The sequence below is a fragment of the Syngnathus floridae genome, chromosome 18, assembly GCF_059516105.1.
Source record: "Syngnathus floridae isolate MCC-2025c chromosome 18, RoL_Sflo_1.0, whole genome shotgun sequence".
Taxonomy (NCBI): Eukaryota; Metazoa; Chordata; class Actinopteri; order Syngnathiformes; family Syngnathidae; genus Syngnathus; species Syngnathus floridae.
In genome coordinates this window covers 336,203-354,777 of record NC_142430.1, presented here as the reverse complement: position 1 = coordinate 354,777, position 18,575 = coordinate 336,203, and the positions used below count along the sequence as shown (strand labels likewise).

The 18,575-nt window shown below is 45.0% G+C and overlaps 1 protein-coding gene and 1 long non-coding RNA gene across 2 annotated transcripts; both read left to right on the top strand.

Annotated features, from left to right (window-relative positions):
• The first annotated feature begins 511 nt into the window (after positions 1 to 511).
• Positions 512 to 1,508, top strand: LOC148382117 (janus kinase and microtubule-interacting protein 3-like). The gene is made up of 4 exons (XM_088360964.1): positions 512 to 649; positions 711 to 779; positions 856 to 1,223; positions 1,303 to 1,508. Exons 3-4 carry the CDS (start codon positions 1,011 to 1,013, stop codon positions 1,417 to 1,419), a joined length of 330 nt encoding a protein of 109 aa, XP_088217090.1. The 5' UTR covers positions 512 to 649; positions 711 to 779; positions 856 to 1,010; the 3' UTR covers positions 1,420 to 1,508.
• A 2,142-nt stretch (positions 1,509 to 3,650) lies between these two features.
• On the top strand, positions 3,651 to 9,534 carry LOC148382116 (uncharacterized). Its single transcript, XR_015854135.1, has 6 exons — positions 3,651 to 3,729; positions 5,294 to 5,464; positions 5,588 to 5,665; positions 7,230 to 7,400; positions 7,524 to 7,601; positions 9,444 to 9,534. It is a non-coding gene; the product is annotated as an uncharacterized LOC148382116 (long non-coding RNA).
• Positions 9,535 to 18,575: the final 9,041 nt, after the last annotated feature.

The following is an 18,575-nucleotide window of genomic DNA, read 5'->3' as shown; positions in this document are numbered from 1 at the left end:
TGTCGGGAAGCCCCGCAGATGAGGTCTGACTGTCTTTTCAGGTCAGGCGGATGGAGGCGGAAGAAGCGCGTCTGAAAGAGCACATCCAGGATATCCGAGACCAAAACGAACTGCTTGAGTTCCGCATCCTGGAGCTGGAGGTGGGAAGACTCGCACAAGCGTGTTGAGGCCAGAGATGTGACGGACGGACGGACGGACGGACGGACGGATGCATGCCTCTGCCTTTCAGGAGAGGGAGTGGCGCTCCCCCGTCTTGAAGTTTCTGCAAGTCCGTTTCCCAGACGGCCTCAGCCCTTTGCAGATCTACTGCGAGGCCGAGGGCGTGAGCGTACGTAAGGCGTCCCTCGCAACCCTAACCTTAACCCGAGGTCCCAGAACACCTTACATTGCTCCTTGCGCCTTTCCCCCGGACATCGTCATCAGTGATCTGATGAAGAAGCTGGACATCCTGGGCTATAACGCCGTAAGTGTATGTCGAACTCCTTATGTTCGCACTCCACGAGACTCGGCGGCTCAAATGTGACTTTTGGAAGGCTTTGCGCTGAAAGAAGCTTGTTGACGCTGTGCCTTTGGGCTCTTGCAGAATCTCACCAACGAGGAGCAGGTGGTCGTGATTCACGCCAGGACCCTTCTCACCCTAGCCGAGAAGGTAACGCGCACGTCCACGCACGCTCTCGCATTCTGCTTATGTGACAGCAGCCTTTCCTCAGTGGTTAGAATACATCAAAGTGACCAAGTCAGCACTTCAACAGAAGATGTTGGACATTGAAAGTGAGAAGGTAGACAGACACGCGACATCAGCCAAGGGGAACTCCGGCAATGTGCCCCAACAATTCTGACCTTGAGCTGTGCTAGGATATGTTCTGCAAGCAGAAGGGCTACCTGGATGAAGAGTTGGACTTCAGGAAGTGTTCCATGGACCAGGCTCATAAGGTAAGCCGCCCTCAAATCTCCCGCCGGACCACTGATGGACGAGGATTGCGGCCCAGAGGATCCTGGAGCTGGAGGCCATGTTGTACGAGGCGCTACCGCAGCGGGACTGCCCCGCCACGGACGGCGAAAAAGCCAGCCACGCTGGCGTGAATGACGTGCTGACGGCGGATCAGAGAGAAGAGCTTAGGAGCGCCGTGGACCAATGGAAGCGAGCCCTGATGTGCGAGTTGAGGGAGCGCGACGCTTGCATCCTCCAAGAGAGAATGGATCTGCTGCACAGCGCGCAACAGGTAAGGGCCCAAAGCCAGCCCGGCACTTACTTGCACGCTTACTGGCTTTTGAATGCCACTTTCCATTTGTCCGTCCTAGAGGAACAAAGAGCTGAAAGAATTCATCGAAGCTCAGAAGAGACAAATCAAACAATTGGAGGAGAAGTTTCTGTTTCTCTTTCTATTCTTCTCCTTGGCCTTCATTCTGTGGCCCTAACACCAGCTGGTGAGTGAGCTCCAGCGGCACCGCACTCGACACCTCCGATACACTGCCAGCCGGTCTCAGACGTTGGCAGACGCTCCGATGCCAACGTATACCCCCCGCCACGGTGACAGAGGCACCGCGTCACACCGGCGCTCATCCAATCAGAAGGCAGGAAAAGCAAATTCACATGCAGGGCACTTTTGAACCAGAAGAGAGCGCCACAAAAAACGGTTGTTGCCCCAAACGCGCACTAAAAAGGGTCAGAATAACAAGAGTCCCACTGGCCAGCCGGGGCCACCCGTCCAGCTGTTTCTTCAGGGGGGAAAAAAATTGGAGTCACCGGTGAGTACATTTTGCATTTAGCTCTGCTTTTCTGCTTCTGTCTTCAAGTGTGTGGCATCCTGCGATCAAAGAGTCAGCCAACCCCAAAGCGGTTGACCTCAACGTCCCACCACCATGCCTACCAGAGCAGGTGACGTGATGCTTTGGACATCCTTCCGTCTCAGATGCCCAAAAGTACTCTTTGCCACATCTGCGGCAATACGGTGTCTTTTCAAAGGTGCAAATAAATCCAGCGTGGGCGGAACACGCACGTCTTCGGTTTTTCCCGCTTTGTTTGTGTGACAGCTGTTGTGAAAATTTTATACAAATAAAGTTGTATAGTACAGGTTTGGCCAAGCCGCAACTCCCGAACCGCATGCGGCTCTTTTATGTTCATATCAACATTTGTGTGTGTGTGTGTGTGTGTGTGGGGGGGGGGGGGGGGGGGGGTTGTGCGTGTTGGCTTCACTTGAGTTCAATTTGGTATTTTGGTCAAAAGCGCATGTGGTGAAATTCCACAAAGTAGGATGGGCAAACACATTTCTTTAAACTATGAGTGTCAATTGGGCTCTCGAAATGGCAGGGAAAAGATGCACAGCAAAACGAAAATACGTAGATGAACACAGGACGTTTTAATCAGAGTGGGAAAGTTTCTATTTTTTGTTGAACGTGATGGCAAACCATTCTGCCTGATATGTCAGACCTCAGCGCATTTCAAAGATTCAAATCTTCAGCGCCATGCACTTCAGCTCACTCCATGCTAACATTGATCAGGCGTCGAACCCGCATCATCATGCTTAAGAGGTGGCCATGCTAACCAGTGCGCCATTATGTCAACGCATAATAACTAAGTCTACTGGTCAAAACAGCGGTTACTATATGACGTCGCTACGTCGTGGTCACGTGACGCAGACAAGACGTCAATGGACGTGGGCAGAGTTAACTTGTTTAAAAGGGAGTAGGCAGAAGAAATATTTAATTTATTTAAATCTATTTTGAGTGCACACCATTATGCCAATGCATAACAACTGTAAATCTACTAAACAAAACAGCGGTTGCTATATGACATCTGCCACGTCGTGGTCACGTGACATACGTGACGTCGATGGGCGTAACTTTCGCCGGAATTCAAATCCGCGGGGAGAGTTAACTTGTTTAAAAGAGAGTGGGCAGAAGAATTATTTAATTTATTTAAATCTATTTGGTGTGTGCGCCATTATGTCAATGCATAACAACTGTAAGTCTACTAAACAAAACAGCGGTTGCTATTTGACGTCTGCCACGTCGTGGTCACGTGACGCGGACGTGACGTCGACGCCTACTTTACATCCCACCGATCACAGGACTCCTCGGCTGCATAACCGTGCCCCCTTCCCAACCAATCGGATTTGCTATACGCGAAAACGACGCCAATGGAAAGAGCTTCCGCCCAAATTTAAATCCGTGGGCGTGGCTCGCAGCAGGAAGTAGGAAAATGGCGGCGATGTTGACAAAGACACAGCGGATGGTAACATACGACTAACAAGAGAAATATTTTTATTTTCTGCTTGCAACTGGACCGTCCAGAGCGTACACGGTAAGTACAACTCATCGTTTTTAAAAAGAAGTACTTTTGTTGCCCTGAAAAGCGCGTGAGCGTGGCGTTTGTGGGGGACGTCGAATTTCGACGATTCTTTCTGGTCAACGGTTGTAAATGATTGTGTTGATTAAAAAAGAAAACTTGATGTAACTCTACTTTTAACTGCCGTTTCAGATAGATTTGGAATTGCATCACATCCAATTTTGCCTAGAGCGTACACGGTAAGTAACACTCGTTGTGTTTAAGGAGATTTACGTTTGTAATAGCAGAAGTGTAGCCGCGATGCGTTGTACGTGTGAATGTTGGTCCGGGCGAAATGTTAATGTTTAATTTCATTCCTTTAGGTTCCACGGTGTTTGTTGGCTGCAAGTTTTCCACTGCAAGAAGAGGCTCATATCATTGACCAGGAGCGAGCTACAATGGTGAGTAGCCATAACATTTATGTTAAACACTTCCTATTTCATGTCTAACAGTACTTGATTTAACAAATAACCATAAATAAATACAGTGTGGGCACTGAAGTTAACATATGTGATTATACTGCCTAATCTGTCACCGAGTAGATTGTTGCAAAGTAATATAAGATCCAAAGTTGTAATTCAGAATAGTTTTCAAAAGAAGGCCATTAGAATTATATACAAGTCTGATTACCCTGAACAAGCTATTAATTAAATCACAAATTCTTCAATTCAAAGATTTGGTAGATTATCAGACAAATAATGTCTAACAGTAATTGATTTAACACATCACGATAAGTAGATTGAGTGTGGGCACTCTCAAGTTAACATATGTGATTATACTGCCTAATCTGTTACAGAGTATGTTGTTGCCAAGTAATGTAGAATAGATCCAAAGTAGTAATCCAGAATAGTTTTGAAGAGGCCATTAGAATGATAAACAAATCTGATTACCTTGAACATAATAACAAGCTAAGTGTTTAATATGTCCTATGAAGTCAAAATTGGGCACCATCATGTGGTGAAATTTGGAATTGCATCACATCCAATTTTGCCTGGGAACAAACAGATTACATAAATCTTAGTTTTGAATAAGCCACTCCTTCTCAAACAAGTAAACTCTGCCCATTTTGCGCAGTAGATGTTCTGTTAATATCTAGTATTTATACAAAGTCATAATTTAAATTGCTTTCAACCTTCATTCATCGGTTCAACCAACATTACTCGCTCTTATTACCAACTTGTATTGATTTAACTAAGCGTTTAATACTTCCTATCAGGTCTCAAATCGAGATTTGGCAAAATACAATTTCAGCAAATCCAATTTTGCCAGGGAACAAAAATAGATTAAATAAACTAAATAAGTCCTCTTCCCATTAAATAAATCAGAAAAGTCTGTCTTGTAACCAGTCCTCTTCAAACAAGTAAAGTCTGCCCATTTTGTGCCGTAGATTTTGTGTCTATGCCTAGTATTTAAACAAAATCATAATTTAAACGACTTCTTTCCTTCATTCACTTTGGAAATTTGGAATTGCAGCAAATCGAATTTTGGCAGGGAACAAAAATAGATCAATTAAACTAAATAAGTCTTCTTCCCATTAAATAAATTAAAAAAGTCTGTCTTGTAACCAGTCCTTTTCAAACAAGTAAAGTCTGCCCATTTTGTGCCGTCGATTTTGTGTTAATGCCTAGTATTTATACAAAATCATAATTTAAAGGACTTCATTCCTTCATTCACTTTGGAAATTTGGAATTGCAGCACATCAAATTTTGCCTGGGAAGAAAAGTAGATTAAATAAATTTAATAAGTCTTACTACTTCCCATTAAATAAATTAAATACGTCTTACTTGTTCCCACTCCTTTTCAAAACAGTAGTTTAAAACGAGGGCCCTTCACTCAATCTTTAACCTCAACCCCGCACGTTGTGTTGTATCTGTGAATGTTGGTTGTGGCCAAATGATAGTTTTCTTTCATTCGTTTAGGTTCCAAGAAAACTTGATGTAACTCTACTTTTAACTGCCGTTTCAGATAAGCGGGTATTACGTCGCAGTCAAATGCCGCGGATATGACGTAATTGCCCGAACCTCCGCCAAAATTCAAATCTGTTGGCGCGATGGCCGTGAGCCACTGAGCAGCGACGATTATCAACAGAAATATCTTTATTTTCTGCTTGCAACTGGACCGTCTAGAGCGTACACGGTAAGTAACACTCATTGTGTTTAAGGAGATTTACGTTTGTAATAGCAGAAGTGTAGCCGCGTTGCGTTGTACGTGTGAAAATTGGTCGAGGCGAAATGTTAATGTTTAATTTCATTCCTTTAGGTTCCACGGTGTTTGTTGGCTGCAAGTTTTCCACTGCAAGAAGAGGCTCGTATCATTGACCAGGAGCGAGCTACAATGGTGAGTAGCCATAACATTTATGTTAAACACTTCCTATTTCATGTCTAACAGTACTTGATTTAACAAATAACCATAAATAAATACAGTGTGGGCACTGAAGTTAACATATGTGATTATACTGCCTAATCTGTCACGGAGTAGATTGTTGCAAAGTAATATAAGATCCAAAGTTGTAATTCAGAATAGTTTTCAAAAGAAGGCCATTAGAATTATATACAAGTCTGATTACCCTGAACAAGCTATTAATTAAATCACAAATTCTTCAATTCAAAGATTTGGTAGATTATCAGACAAATAATGTCTAACAGTAATTGATTTAACACATCACGATAAGTAGATTGAGTGTGGGCACTCTCAAGTTAACATATGTGATTATACTGCCTAATCTGTTACAGAGTATGTTGTTGCCAAGTAATGTAGAATAGATCCAAAGTAGTAATCCAGAATAGTTTTGAAGAGGCCATTAGAATGATAAACAAATCTGATTACCTTGAACATAATAACAAGCTAAGTGTTTAATATGTCCTATGAAGTCAAAATTGGGCACCATCATGTGGTGAAATTTGGAATTGCATCACATCCAATTTTGCCTGGGAACAAACAGATTACATAAATCTTAGTTTTGAATAAGCCACTCCTTCTCAAACAAGTAAACTCTGCCCATTTTGCGCAGTAGATGTTCTGTTAATATCTAGTATTTATACAAAGTCATAATTTAAATTGCTTTCAACCTTCATTCATCGGTTCAACCAACATTACTCGCTCTTATTACCAACTTGTATTGATTTAACTAAGCGTTTAATACTTCCTATCAGGTCTCAAATCGAGATTTGGCAAAATACAATTTCAGCAAATCCAATTTTGCCAGGGAACAAAAATAGATTAAATAAACTAAATAAGTCCTCTTCCCATTAAATAAATCAGAAAAGTCTGTCTTGTAACCAGTCCTCTTCAAACAAGTAAAGTCTGCCCATTTTGTGCCGTAGATTTTGTGTCTATGCCTAGTATTTAAACAAAATCATAATTTAAACGACTTCTTTCCTTCATTCACTTTGGAAATTTGGAATTGCAGCAAATCGAATTTTGGCAGGGAACAAAAATAGATCAATTAAACTAAATAAGTCTTCTTCCCATTAAATAAATTAAAAAAGTCTGTCTTGTAACCAGTCCTTTTCAAACAAGTAAAGTCTGCCCATTTTGTGCCGTCGATTTTGTGTTAATGCCTAGTATTTATACAAAATCATAATTTAAAGGACTTCATTCCTTCATTCACTTTGGAAATTTGGAATTGCAGCACATCAAATTTTGCCTGGGAAGAAAAGTAGATTAAATAAATTTAATAAGTCTTACTACTTCCCATTAAATAAATTAAATACGTCTTACTTGTTCCCACTCCTTTTCAAAACAGTAGTTTAAAACGAGGGCCCTTCACTCAATCTTTAACCCCAACCCCGCACGTTGTGTTGTATCTGTGAATGTTGGTTGTGGCCAAATGATAGTTTTCTTTCATTCGTTTAGGTTCCAAGAAAACTTGATGTAACTCTACTTTTAACTGCCGTTTCAGATAAGCGGGTATTACGTCGCAGTCATGTGCCGTGGATATGACGTAATTGCCCGAACCTCCGCCAAAATTCAAATCTGTTGGCGCGATGGCCGTGAGCCACTGAGCAGCGACGATTATCAACAGAAATATCTTTATTTTCTGCTTGCAACTGGACCGTCTAGAGCGTACACGGTAAGTAACACTCATTGTGTTTAAGGAGATTTACGTTTGTAATAGCAGAAGTGTAGCCGCGTTGCGTTGTACGTGTGAAAATTGGTCGAGGCGAAATGTTAATGTTTAATTTCATTCCTTTAGGTTCCACGGTGTTTGTTGGCTGCAAGTTTTCCACTGCAAGAAGAGGCTCGTATCATTGACCAGGAGCGAGCTACAGTGGTGAGTAGCCATAACATTTATGTTAAACACTTCCTATTTCATGTCTAACAGTACTTGATTTAACAAATAACCATAAATAAATACAGTGTGGGCACTGAAGTTAACATATGTGATTATACTGCCTAATCTGTCACGGAGTAGATTGTTGCAAAGTAATATAAGATCCAAAGTTGTAATTCAGAATAGTTTTCAAAAGAAGGCCATTAGAATTATATACAAGTCTGATTACCCTTAACATAACAACAAGCTATTAATTAAATCACAAATTCTTCAATTCAAAGATTTGGTAGATTATCAGACAAATAATGTCTAACAGTAATTGATTTAACACATCACGATAAGTAGATTGAGTGTGGGCACTCTCAAGTTAACAGATATGATTATACTGCCTAATCTGTTACAGAGTATGTTGTTGCCAAGTAATGTAGAATAGATCCAAAGTAGTAATCCAGAATAGTTTTGAAGAGGCCATTAGAATAATAAACAAATCTGATTACCTTGAACATAATAACAAGCTAAGTGTTTAATATGTCCTATGAAGTCAAAATTGGGCACCATCATGTGGTGAAATTTGGAATTGCATCACATCCAATTTTGCCTGGGAACAAACAGATTAAATAAATCTTAGTTTTGAATAAGCCACTCCTTCTCAAACAAGTAAACTCTGCCCATTTCGCGCAGTAGATGTTCTGTTAATATCTAGTATTTATACAAAGTCATAATTTAAATTGCTTTCAACCTTCATTCATCGGTTCAACCAACATTACTCGCTCTTATTACCAACTTGTATTGATTTAACTAAGCGTTTAATACTTCCTATCAGGTCTCAAGGCAAGATTTGGCAAAATACAATTTCAGCAAATCCAATTTTGCCAGGGAACAAAAATAGATTAAATAAACTAAATAAGTCTTCTTCCCATTAAATAAATCAGAAAAGTCTGTCTTGTAACCAGTCCTCTTCAAACAAGTAAAGTCTGCCCATTTTGTGCCGTAGATTTTGTCTATGCCTAGTATTTAAACAAAATCATAATTTAAACGACTTCTTTCCTTCATTCACTTTGGAAATTTGGAATTGCAGCAAATCGAATTTTGCCAGGGAACAAAAATAGATCAATTAAACTAAATAAGTCTTCTTCCCATTAAATAAATTAAAAAAGTCTGTCTTGTAACCAGTCCTTTTCAAACAAGTGAAGTCTGCCCATTTTGTGCCGTCGATTTTGTGTTAATGCCTAGTATTTATACAAAATCATAATTTAAAGGACTTCATTCCTTCATTCACTTTGGAAATTTGGAATTGCAGCACATCAAATTTTGCCTGGGAAGAAAAGTAGATTAAATACATTTAATAAGTCTTACTACTTCCCATTAAATAAATTAAATACGTCTTACTTGTTCCCACTCCTTTACAAAAAAGTAGTTTAAAACGAGGTCCCTTCACTCAACCTTTAACCCTATTTATTCACCTTCTAGGCTAAGTGTTAAAGGCTAAGTGTTAAAGGCTAAGTGTTAAAGGCTAAGTGTTAGAGGCTAAGTGCCAGAGGCTAGGCGCCAGAGGCGAGTTTTTGTGGGCTGAAGTTTTAGTGGGGTTAGTGTGAATACAATCCAAAAGAATACAACAGAATACAATACAATAGAATATAATACATAGATTAAATTCAATAGCTCTTACTACTTCCCATTAAATAAATTAAATACGTCTTACTTGTTCCCAATCCTTTTCAAAAAAGTAGTTTAAAACGAGGGCCCTTCACTCAACCTTTAACCTCAACCCCGCACGTCACATTGTGTTGTATCTGTGAATGTTGGTTGTGGCCAAATGATAGTTTTCTTTCATTCGTTTAGGTTCCACGGTGTTTGTTGGCTATGTTTTCCACTGTCAGAAGGATGAAAATACAAAGTACAACGCTTGGACGTGGGCGAAGACGTCACCGGTGAGTCCTTCCTTCCTATTTATTTACCTTCTAGATGCTAGAGGCTAAGTGTTAGAGGCTAAGTGTTAGAGGCTAAGTGTTAAACACAATACGAACAACACAACGATACTGCACTGAACAACACGATACCGCACTGAGAAACACGATACCGCACTGAACAACACGATACCGCACTGAACAACACCATGCCGCACTGAACACCATGCCACACTGAACAACACCATCCCGCACTGAACAACACCATGCCGCACTAAACAACACCATGCCGCACTGAACAACACCATGCCTCACTGAACGACACCATGCCGCACTGAAAGACACCATGCCGCACTGAACGACACCATGCCGCACTGAAAGACACCATCCCGCACTGAACACCATGCCGCACTGAACAACACCATCCTGCACTGAACAACACCATCCCGCACTGAACAACACCATGCCGCACTGAACAACATTATGCCGCACTGAACATTATGCCGCACTGAACAACACCATGCCGCACTGAACAACATTATGCCGCACTGAACAACACCATGCCGCACTGAACAACACCATGCCGCACTGAACAACACCATGCCGCACTGAACAACACCATGCCGCACTGAACAACATTATGCCGCACTGAACAACACCATGCCGCACTGAACAACACCATCCTGCACTGAACAACACCATTCCGCATTGAACACCATGCCGCACTGAACAACACCATCCCGCACTGAACAACACCATCCCGCACTGAACAACACCATGCCGCACTGAACAACATTATGCCGCACTGAACAACATTATGCCGCACTGAACAACACCATGCCGCACTGAACAACACCATGCCGCACTGAACAACACCATGCCGCACTGAGCAACATTATAACGCACTGAACAACACCATCCCGCACTGAACAACACCATGCCGCACTAAACAACATTATGCCGCACTGAACAACATTATGCCGAAATGAACAACACCATGCCGCACTGAACAACACCATGCCGCACTGAACAACACCATCCTGCACTGAACAACACCATCCCGCACTGAACAACACCATGCCGCACTGAACAACACCATGCCGCACTGAACAACACCATGCCGCAATGAACAACACCATCCCACACTGAACAACATTATGCCGCACTGAACATTATGCCGCACTGAACAACACCATGCCGCACTGAACAACACCATGCCGCACTGAACAACACCATCCTGCACTGAACAACACCATCCCGCACTGAACAACACCATGCCGCACTGAACAACATTATGGCGCACTGAACAACATTATGCCGCACTGAACAACACCATGCCGCACTGAACAACACCATGCCGCACTGAACAACACCATGCCGCAATGAACAACACCATGCCGCACTGAACAACATTACGCTGCACTGAGCAACACCATGCCGCACTGAACAACACCATCCTGCACTGAACAACACCATGCCGCACTGAACAACACCATTCCGCACTGAACAACACCATGCCGCACTGAACAACATTACGCTGCACTGAACAACACCATGCCGCACTGAACAACACCATGCCGCACTGAACAACACCATGCCGCATTGAACAACACCATGCCGCATTGAACAACACCATGCCGCACTGAACAACACCATCCTGCACTGAACAACACCATGCCGCATTGAACAACACCATGCCGCACTGAACAACACCATGCCGCACTGAACAACACCATCCCGCACTGAACAACACCATCCCGCATTGAACAACACCATCCTGCACTGAACAACACCATGCCGCACTGAACAACACCATGCCGCACTGAACAACACCATTCCGCACTGAACAACACCATGCCGCACTGAACAACACCATCCTGCACTGAACAACACCATCCCGCACTGAACAACACCATGCCGCATTGAACAACACCATCCTGCACTGAACAACACCATCCTGCACTGAACAACACCATGCCGCACTGAACAACACCATGCCGCACTGAACAACACCATGCCGCACTGAACAACACCATGCCGCACTGAACAACATTATGCCGCACTGAACAACATTATGTCGCACTGAACAACACCATGCCGCACTGAACAACACCATGCCGCACTGAACAACATTATGCCGCACTGAAAAACACCATGCCGCACTGAACAACACCATCCCGCACTGAACAACACCATGCCGCATTGAACAACACCATGCCGCACTGAACAACACCATGCTGCACTGAACAACATTATGCTGCACTGAACAACACGATCCTGCATTGAACAACACCATGCCGCACTGAACAACACCATCCTGCACTGAACAACACCATCCTGCACTGAACAACACCACCCCGCACTGAACAACACGATCCCGCATTGAACACCATCCCGCACTGAACAACACCATGCCGCACTGAACAACACCATTCCGCACTGAACAACACCATGCCGCACTGAACAACACCATGCCGCACTGAACAACACCATGCCGCACTGAACAACACCATGCCGCACTGAACAACATTATGCCGCACTGAACAACACCATGCCGCACTGAACAACACCATCCCGCACTGAACAACACCATGCCGCATTGAACAACACCATGCCGCACTGAACAACACCATCCTGCACTGAACAACACCATCCCGCACTAAACAACACCATGCCGCACTGAACAACATTATGGCGCACTGGACAACATTATGCCGCACTGAACAACACCATGCCGCACTGAACAACACCATGCCGCACTGAACAACACCATGCCGCACTGAACAACACCATGCCGCACTGAACAACATTATGCCGCACTGAACAACACCATGCCGCACTGAACAACACCATGCCGCACTGAACAACACGATCCCACATTGAACAACACCATCCTGCACTGAACAACACCATCCCGCACTGAACAACACCATGCCGCATTAAACAACACCATGCCGCACTGAACAACACCATCCTGCACTGAACAACACCATGCCGCACTGAACAACACCATGCCGCACTGAACAACACCATGCCGCACTGAACAACATTATGCCGCACTGAACAACATTATGCCGCACTAAACAACATTATGTCGCACTGAACAACACCATGCCGCACTGAACAACACCATGCTGCACTGAACAACATTATGCCGCACTGAACAACACGATCCCGCATTGAACAACACCATCCCGCAGTGAACAACACCATGCCGCATTGAACAACACCATGCCGCACTGAACAACACCATGCTGCACTGAACAACATTATGCTGCACTGAACAACACGATCCTGCATTGAACAACACCATGCCGCACTGAACAACACCATCCTGCACTGAACAACACCATGCCGCACTGAACAACACCATGCCGCACTGAACAACATTATGCCGCACTGAAAAACACCATGCCGCACTGAACAACACCATCCCGCACTGAACAACACCATGCCGCATTGAACAACACCATGCCGCACTGAACAACACCATGCTGCACTGAACAACATTATGCTGCACTGAACAACACGATCCTGCATTGAACAACACCATGCCGCACTGAACAACACCATCCTGCACTGAACAACACCATCCTGCACTGAACAACACCACCCCGCACTGAACAACACGATCCCGCATTGAACAACACCATCCCGCACTGAACAACACCATGCCGCACTGAACAACACCATTCCGCACTGAACAACACCATGCCGCACTGAACAACACCATGCCGCACTGAACAACACCATGCCGCACTGAACAACACCATGCCGCACTGAACAACACCATGCCGCACTGAACAACATTATGCCGCACTGAACAACACCATGCCGCACTGAACAACACCATCCCGCACTGAACAACACCATGCCGCATTGAACAACACCATGCCGCACTGAACAACACCATCCTGCACTGAACAACACCATCCCGCACTAAACAACACCATGCCGCACTGAACAACATTATGGCGCACTGGACAACATTATGCCGCACTGAACAACACCATGCCGCACTGAACAACACCATGCCGCACTGAACAACACCTTGCCGCACTGAACAACACCATGCCGCACTGAACAACATTATGCCGCACTGAACAACACCATGCCGCACTGAACAACACCATGCCGCACTGAACAACACGATCCCGCATTGAACAACACCATCCTGCACTGAACAACACCATGCCGCACTGAACAACACCATGCCGCACTGAACAACACCATTCCGCACTGAACAACACCATGCAGCACTGAACAACACCATCCTGCACTGAACAACACCATTCCGCACTGAACAACACCATGCCGCATTGAACAACACCATGCCGCACTGAACAACACCATCCTGCACTGAACAACACCATGCCGCACTGAACAACACCATGCCGCACTGAACAACACCATGCCGCACTGAACAACATTATGCCGCACTGAACAACATTATGCCGCACTAAACAACATTATGTCGCACTGAACAACACCATGCCGCACTGAACAACACCATGCTGCACTGAACAACATTATGCCGCACTGAACAACACGATCCCGCATTGAACAACACCATCCCGCAGTGAACAACACCATGCCGCATTGAACAACAACATGCCGCACTGAACAACACCATGCTGCACTGAACAACATTATGCTGCACTGAACAACACGATCCTGCATTGAACAACACCATGCCGCACTGAACAACACCATCCTGCACTGAACAACACCTTTCCACACTCAGTTCAGTGCGGCATAATGTTGTTCAGTTTTTGTGGGCTGAAGTTTTAGTGGGGTTAGTGTGAATACAATCCAAAAGAATACAACAGAATACAATACAATAGAATATAATACATAGATTAAATTCAATAGCTCTTACTACTTCCCATTAAATAAATTAAATACGTCTTACTTGTTCCCAATCCTTTTCAAAAAAGTAGTTTAAAACGAGGGCCCTTCACTCAACCTTTAACCTCAACCCCGCACGTCACATTGTGTTGTATCTGTGAATGTTGGTTGTGGCCAAATGATAGTTTTCTTTCATTCGTTTAGGTTCCACGGTGTTTGTTGGCTATGTTTTCCACTGTCAGAAGGATGAAAATACAAAGTACAACGCTTGGACGTGGGCGAAGACGTCACCGGTGAGTCCTTCCTTCCTATTTATTTACCTTCTAGATGCTAGAGGCTAAGTGTTAGAGGCTAAGTGTTAGAGGCTAAGTGTTAAACACAATACGAACAACACAACGATACTGCACTGAACAACACGATACCGCACTGAGAAACACGATACCGCACTGAACAACACGATACCGCACTGAACAACACCATGCCGCACTGAACACCATGCCACACTGAACAACACCATCCCGCACTGAACAACACCATGCCGCACTAAACAACACCATGCCGCACTGAACAACACCATGCCTCACTGAACGACACCATGCCGCACTGAAAGACACTATGCCGCACTGAACGACACCATGCCGCACTGAAAGACACCATCCCGCACTGAACACCATGCCGCACTGAACAACACCATCCTGCACTGAACAACACCATCCCGCACTGAACAACACCATGCCGCACTGAACAACATTATGCCGCACTGAACATTATGCCGCACTGAACAACACCATGCCGCACTGAACAACATTATGCCGCACTGAACAACACCATGCCGCACTGAACAACACCATGCCGCACTGAACAACACCATGCCGCACTGAACAACACCATGCCGCACTGAACAACATTATGCCGCACTGAACAACACCATGCTGCACTGAACAACACCATCCTGCACTGAACAACACCATTCCGCATTGAACACCATGCCGCACTGAACAACACCATCCCGCACTGAACAACACCATCCCGCACTGAACAACACCATGCCGCACTGAACAACATTATGCCGCACTGAACAACATTATGCCGCACTGAACAACACCATGCCGCACTGAACAACACCATGCCGCACTGAACAACACCATGCCGCACTGAGCAACATTATAACGCACTGAACAACACCATCCCGCACTGAACAACACCATGCCGCACTAAACAACATTATGCCGCACTGAACAACATTATGCCGAAATGAACAACACCATGCCGCACTGAACAACACCATGCCGCACTGAACAACACCATCCTGCACTGAACAACACCATCCCGCACTGAACAACACCATGCCGCACTGAACAACACCATGCCGCACTGAACAACACCATGCCGCAATGAACAACACCATCCCACACTGAACAACATTATGCCGCACTGAACATTATGCCGCACTGAACAACACCATGCCGCACTGAACAACACCATGCCGCACTGAACAACACCATCCTGCACTGAACAACACCATCCCGCACTGAACAACACCATGCCGCACTGAACAACATTATGGCGCACTGAACAACATTATGCCGCACTGAACAACACCATGCCGCACTGAACAACACCATGCCGCACTGAACAACACCATGCCGCAATGAACAACACCATCCCGCACTGAACAACACCATGCCGCACTGAGCAACACCATGCCGCACTGAACAACACCATCCTGCACTGAACAACACCATGCCGCACTGAACAACACCATTCCGCACTGAACAACACCATGCCGCACTGAACAACATTACGCTGCACTGAACAACACCATCCTGCACTGAACAACACCACCCCGCACTGAACAACACGATCCCGCATTGAACAACACCATCCCGCACTGAACAACACCATGCCGCACTGAACAACACCATGCCGCACTGAACAACACCATGCCGCACTGAACAACATTATGCCGCACTGAACAACATTATGCCGCACTGAACAACACCATGCCGCACTGAACAACACCATGCCGCACTGAACAACACCATGCCGCACTGAACAACACGACGTCGCACTGAACAACACGACGCCGCACAGAACAACACGACGCCGCACAGAATAACACAATACCGCACAGAACAACACAATACCGCACAAACAGTATTAGATAATATTACGTCGCAGTCATGTGACGCGGACATGACGTCAATAGGCGGAACTCACGGCAAAATTATAATCCGTGGGCGTGGCTTGCAACAGGAAGTAGGAAAGCGGCAGTTCTGGCAAACAAGACACAGCTGTTAGTAACACGATGACTAACAAGGCAAATATTTTTGTTTTCAGCTTGCAACTTGACCGTCTAGAGCGTACAAGGTAATTACAACTGTTTTTTTTTAGCCCTGAAAAGCAAGGGAGTGTGGCGTTTGGGAGGAATGTCGAACTCGGCGTCTGCTTCCAGCCACAGACGCCAAATTTCGACGATTATTTCGACTGGTCAACGGTTGTAAATTATTGCGTTGACTAAAAACTTTATTTAACTCTACTCTTAACTTTGCCGTTTCAGATATGCGGGTATTACACCGCGGAAATGACGTCAATAGGCTGAACTCTCGCCAAAATTCAAATCTGTGGGCGCAATGGCCTTGAGCGAGACACCGGATACAAACACGACGATTATCAACAGAAATATCTTTATTTTCCGCTTGCAAGTGGACCGTCTAGAGCGTACACGGTAAGTACAACTCATTGTGTTTAAAAAGATTTACGTTTGTGTAGTTTGCGTTGCGTTGTATCTGTGAATGTTGGTTGAGGCTAAATGTTAATGTTTAATTTCATTCCTTTAGGTTCCACGGTGTTTGTTGGCTGTATGTTTTCCACTGCAAGAAGAGGCTCGTATCATTGACCAGCAGGAGCTACAATGGTGAGTACCCCTTTCGTCTTCCATTTATGTTAAACACTTCCTATTTCATGTCTAACAGTACTCGATTTAACAAATAACCATAAATAAATACAGTGTGGGCAGTCACGTTAACATATGTGATTATCCTGCCTAATATGTTTATCACAAATATGTCACTAATCACTAATATGTTTATTTGTTTATCACAACACCTTTGGACCTTCAGCAATCGATTATTTCCCTTCATCTACATAGAGACAGAACGATGGTGTCTTAAACATCTCATTCATTTCACCAAATAACTTCACGCAGGTGGATAACGGCCGTCTCGGTCACGCTATGTTGCGTGATGCAGTTTTGAAGAACCAAATGCATTTATTCAATGAATAAGTCAAGCTAGTTCTATGTTTATGATGTTGTAAGTTACGGTACCGATTGAAGTTGAGTTCGAAGCCAGTGGAAAACAGCGCTGCGTTTGTGCTCTCCAGGTACAAATGTTGTGATCTCTGACTGACGACCGGGCGAGACTCGAGTAAGAGATGTCCAAACGAGCTCCGGCAGGGCGGGCCAAGGCGGAGCGAACGGACGCCCTTCAGGCCGCCAATGACGAGCTGAGAACCAAACTGATGGACGTCCAGTTAGAACTTCAGCAGGAGAAGAACAAGGTGAAAACCTCAACAGACAGACACTGCCTGCCTCCCTGCCTGCCTCCCTGCCTGCCTCCCTGCCTGCCTCCCTCCCTCCCAGTTTTCCCGATGTAGATTAGACATGCGTGTGCCATGACTGTGTCAGCCTACATCAACAAATGCACCGAGGACGTCAGCACCACTAAGAATATCATCACCCGGGGCAACCAACGACCCTGGATGACTGAGGAGGTACGTCAAACGCTACGAGCGCGGAACTCTGCCTTCAAGTCTGGCGACAAGGAGACACTGAGGACAGCGAGAGCCAACTTGAACCGTGCCATCAGGATAGCGAAGCGAGACCGCAGTCGAAAATTTCAGGATCGTTTCCACGACGTCAAAAACATCAGGAGTATGTGGCAAGGCATACGGGCGATTACAGACTACAACTCACCCTCCCCCCCCCCGGTGGGTGTAGTTGATGCTGACTTTCTAAATGGTCTAAATAACTTCTTTGGGAGGTTCGAGGCACTAAACGGCACTCCAGCAGTTAAAACTGTCCCCCATCAGGAAGAGGAGGTACTCTGCCTTGACTCCGCCGATGTGTTGAAGACCCTGAGGAGAGTCAACCCCTGTAAGGCCCCTGGCCCCGACAACATTCCTGGGCGTGTGTTCAGGGAATGTGCAAGTCATCTGG

Excerpts from the sequence above, each read along its gene's own strand:
- LOC148382117 (XM_088360964.1), top strand. The coding sequence starts at position 1,011 with ATGTTGTACGAGGCGCTACCGCAGCGGGACTGCCCCGCCACGGACGGC. Across the intron at positions 1,224-1,302 it reads TGCTGCACAGCGCGCAACAG|AGGAACAAAGAGCTGAAAGA; the intron begins GTAAGGGCCCAA and ends TGTCCGTCCTAG.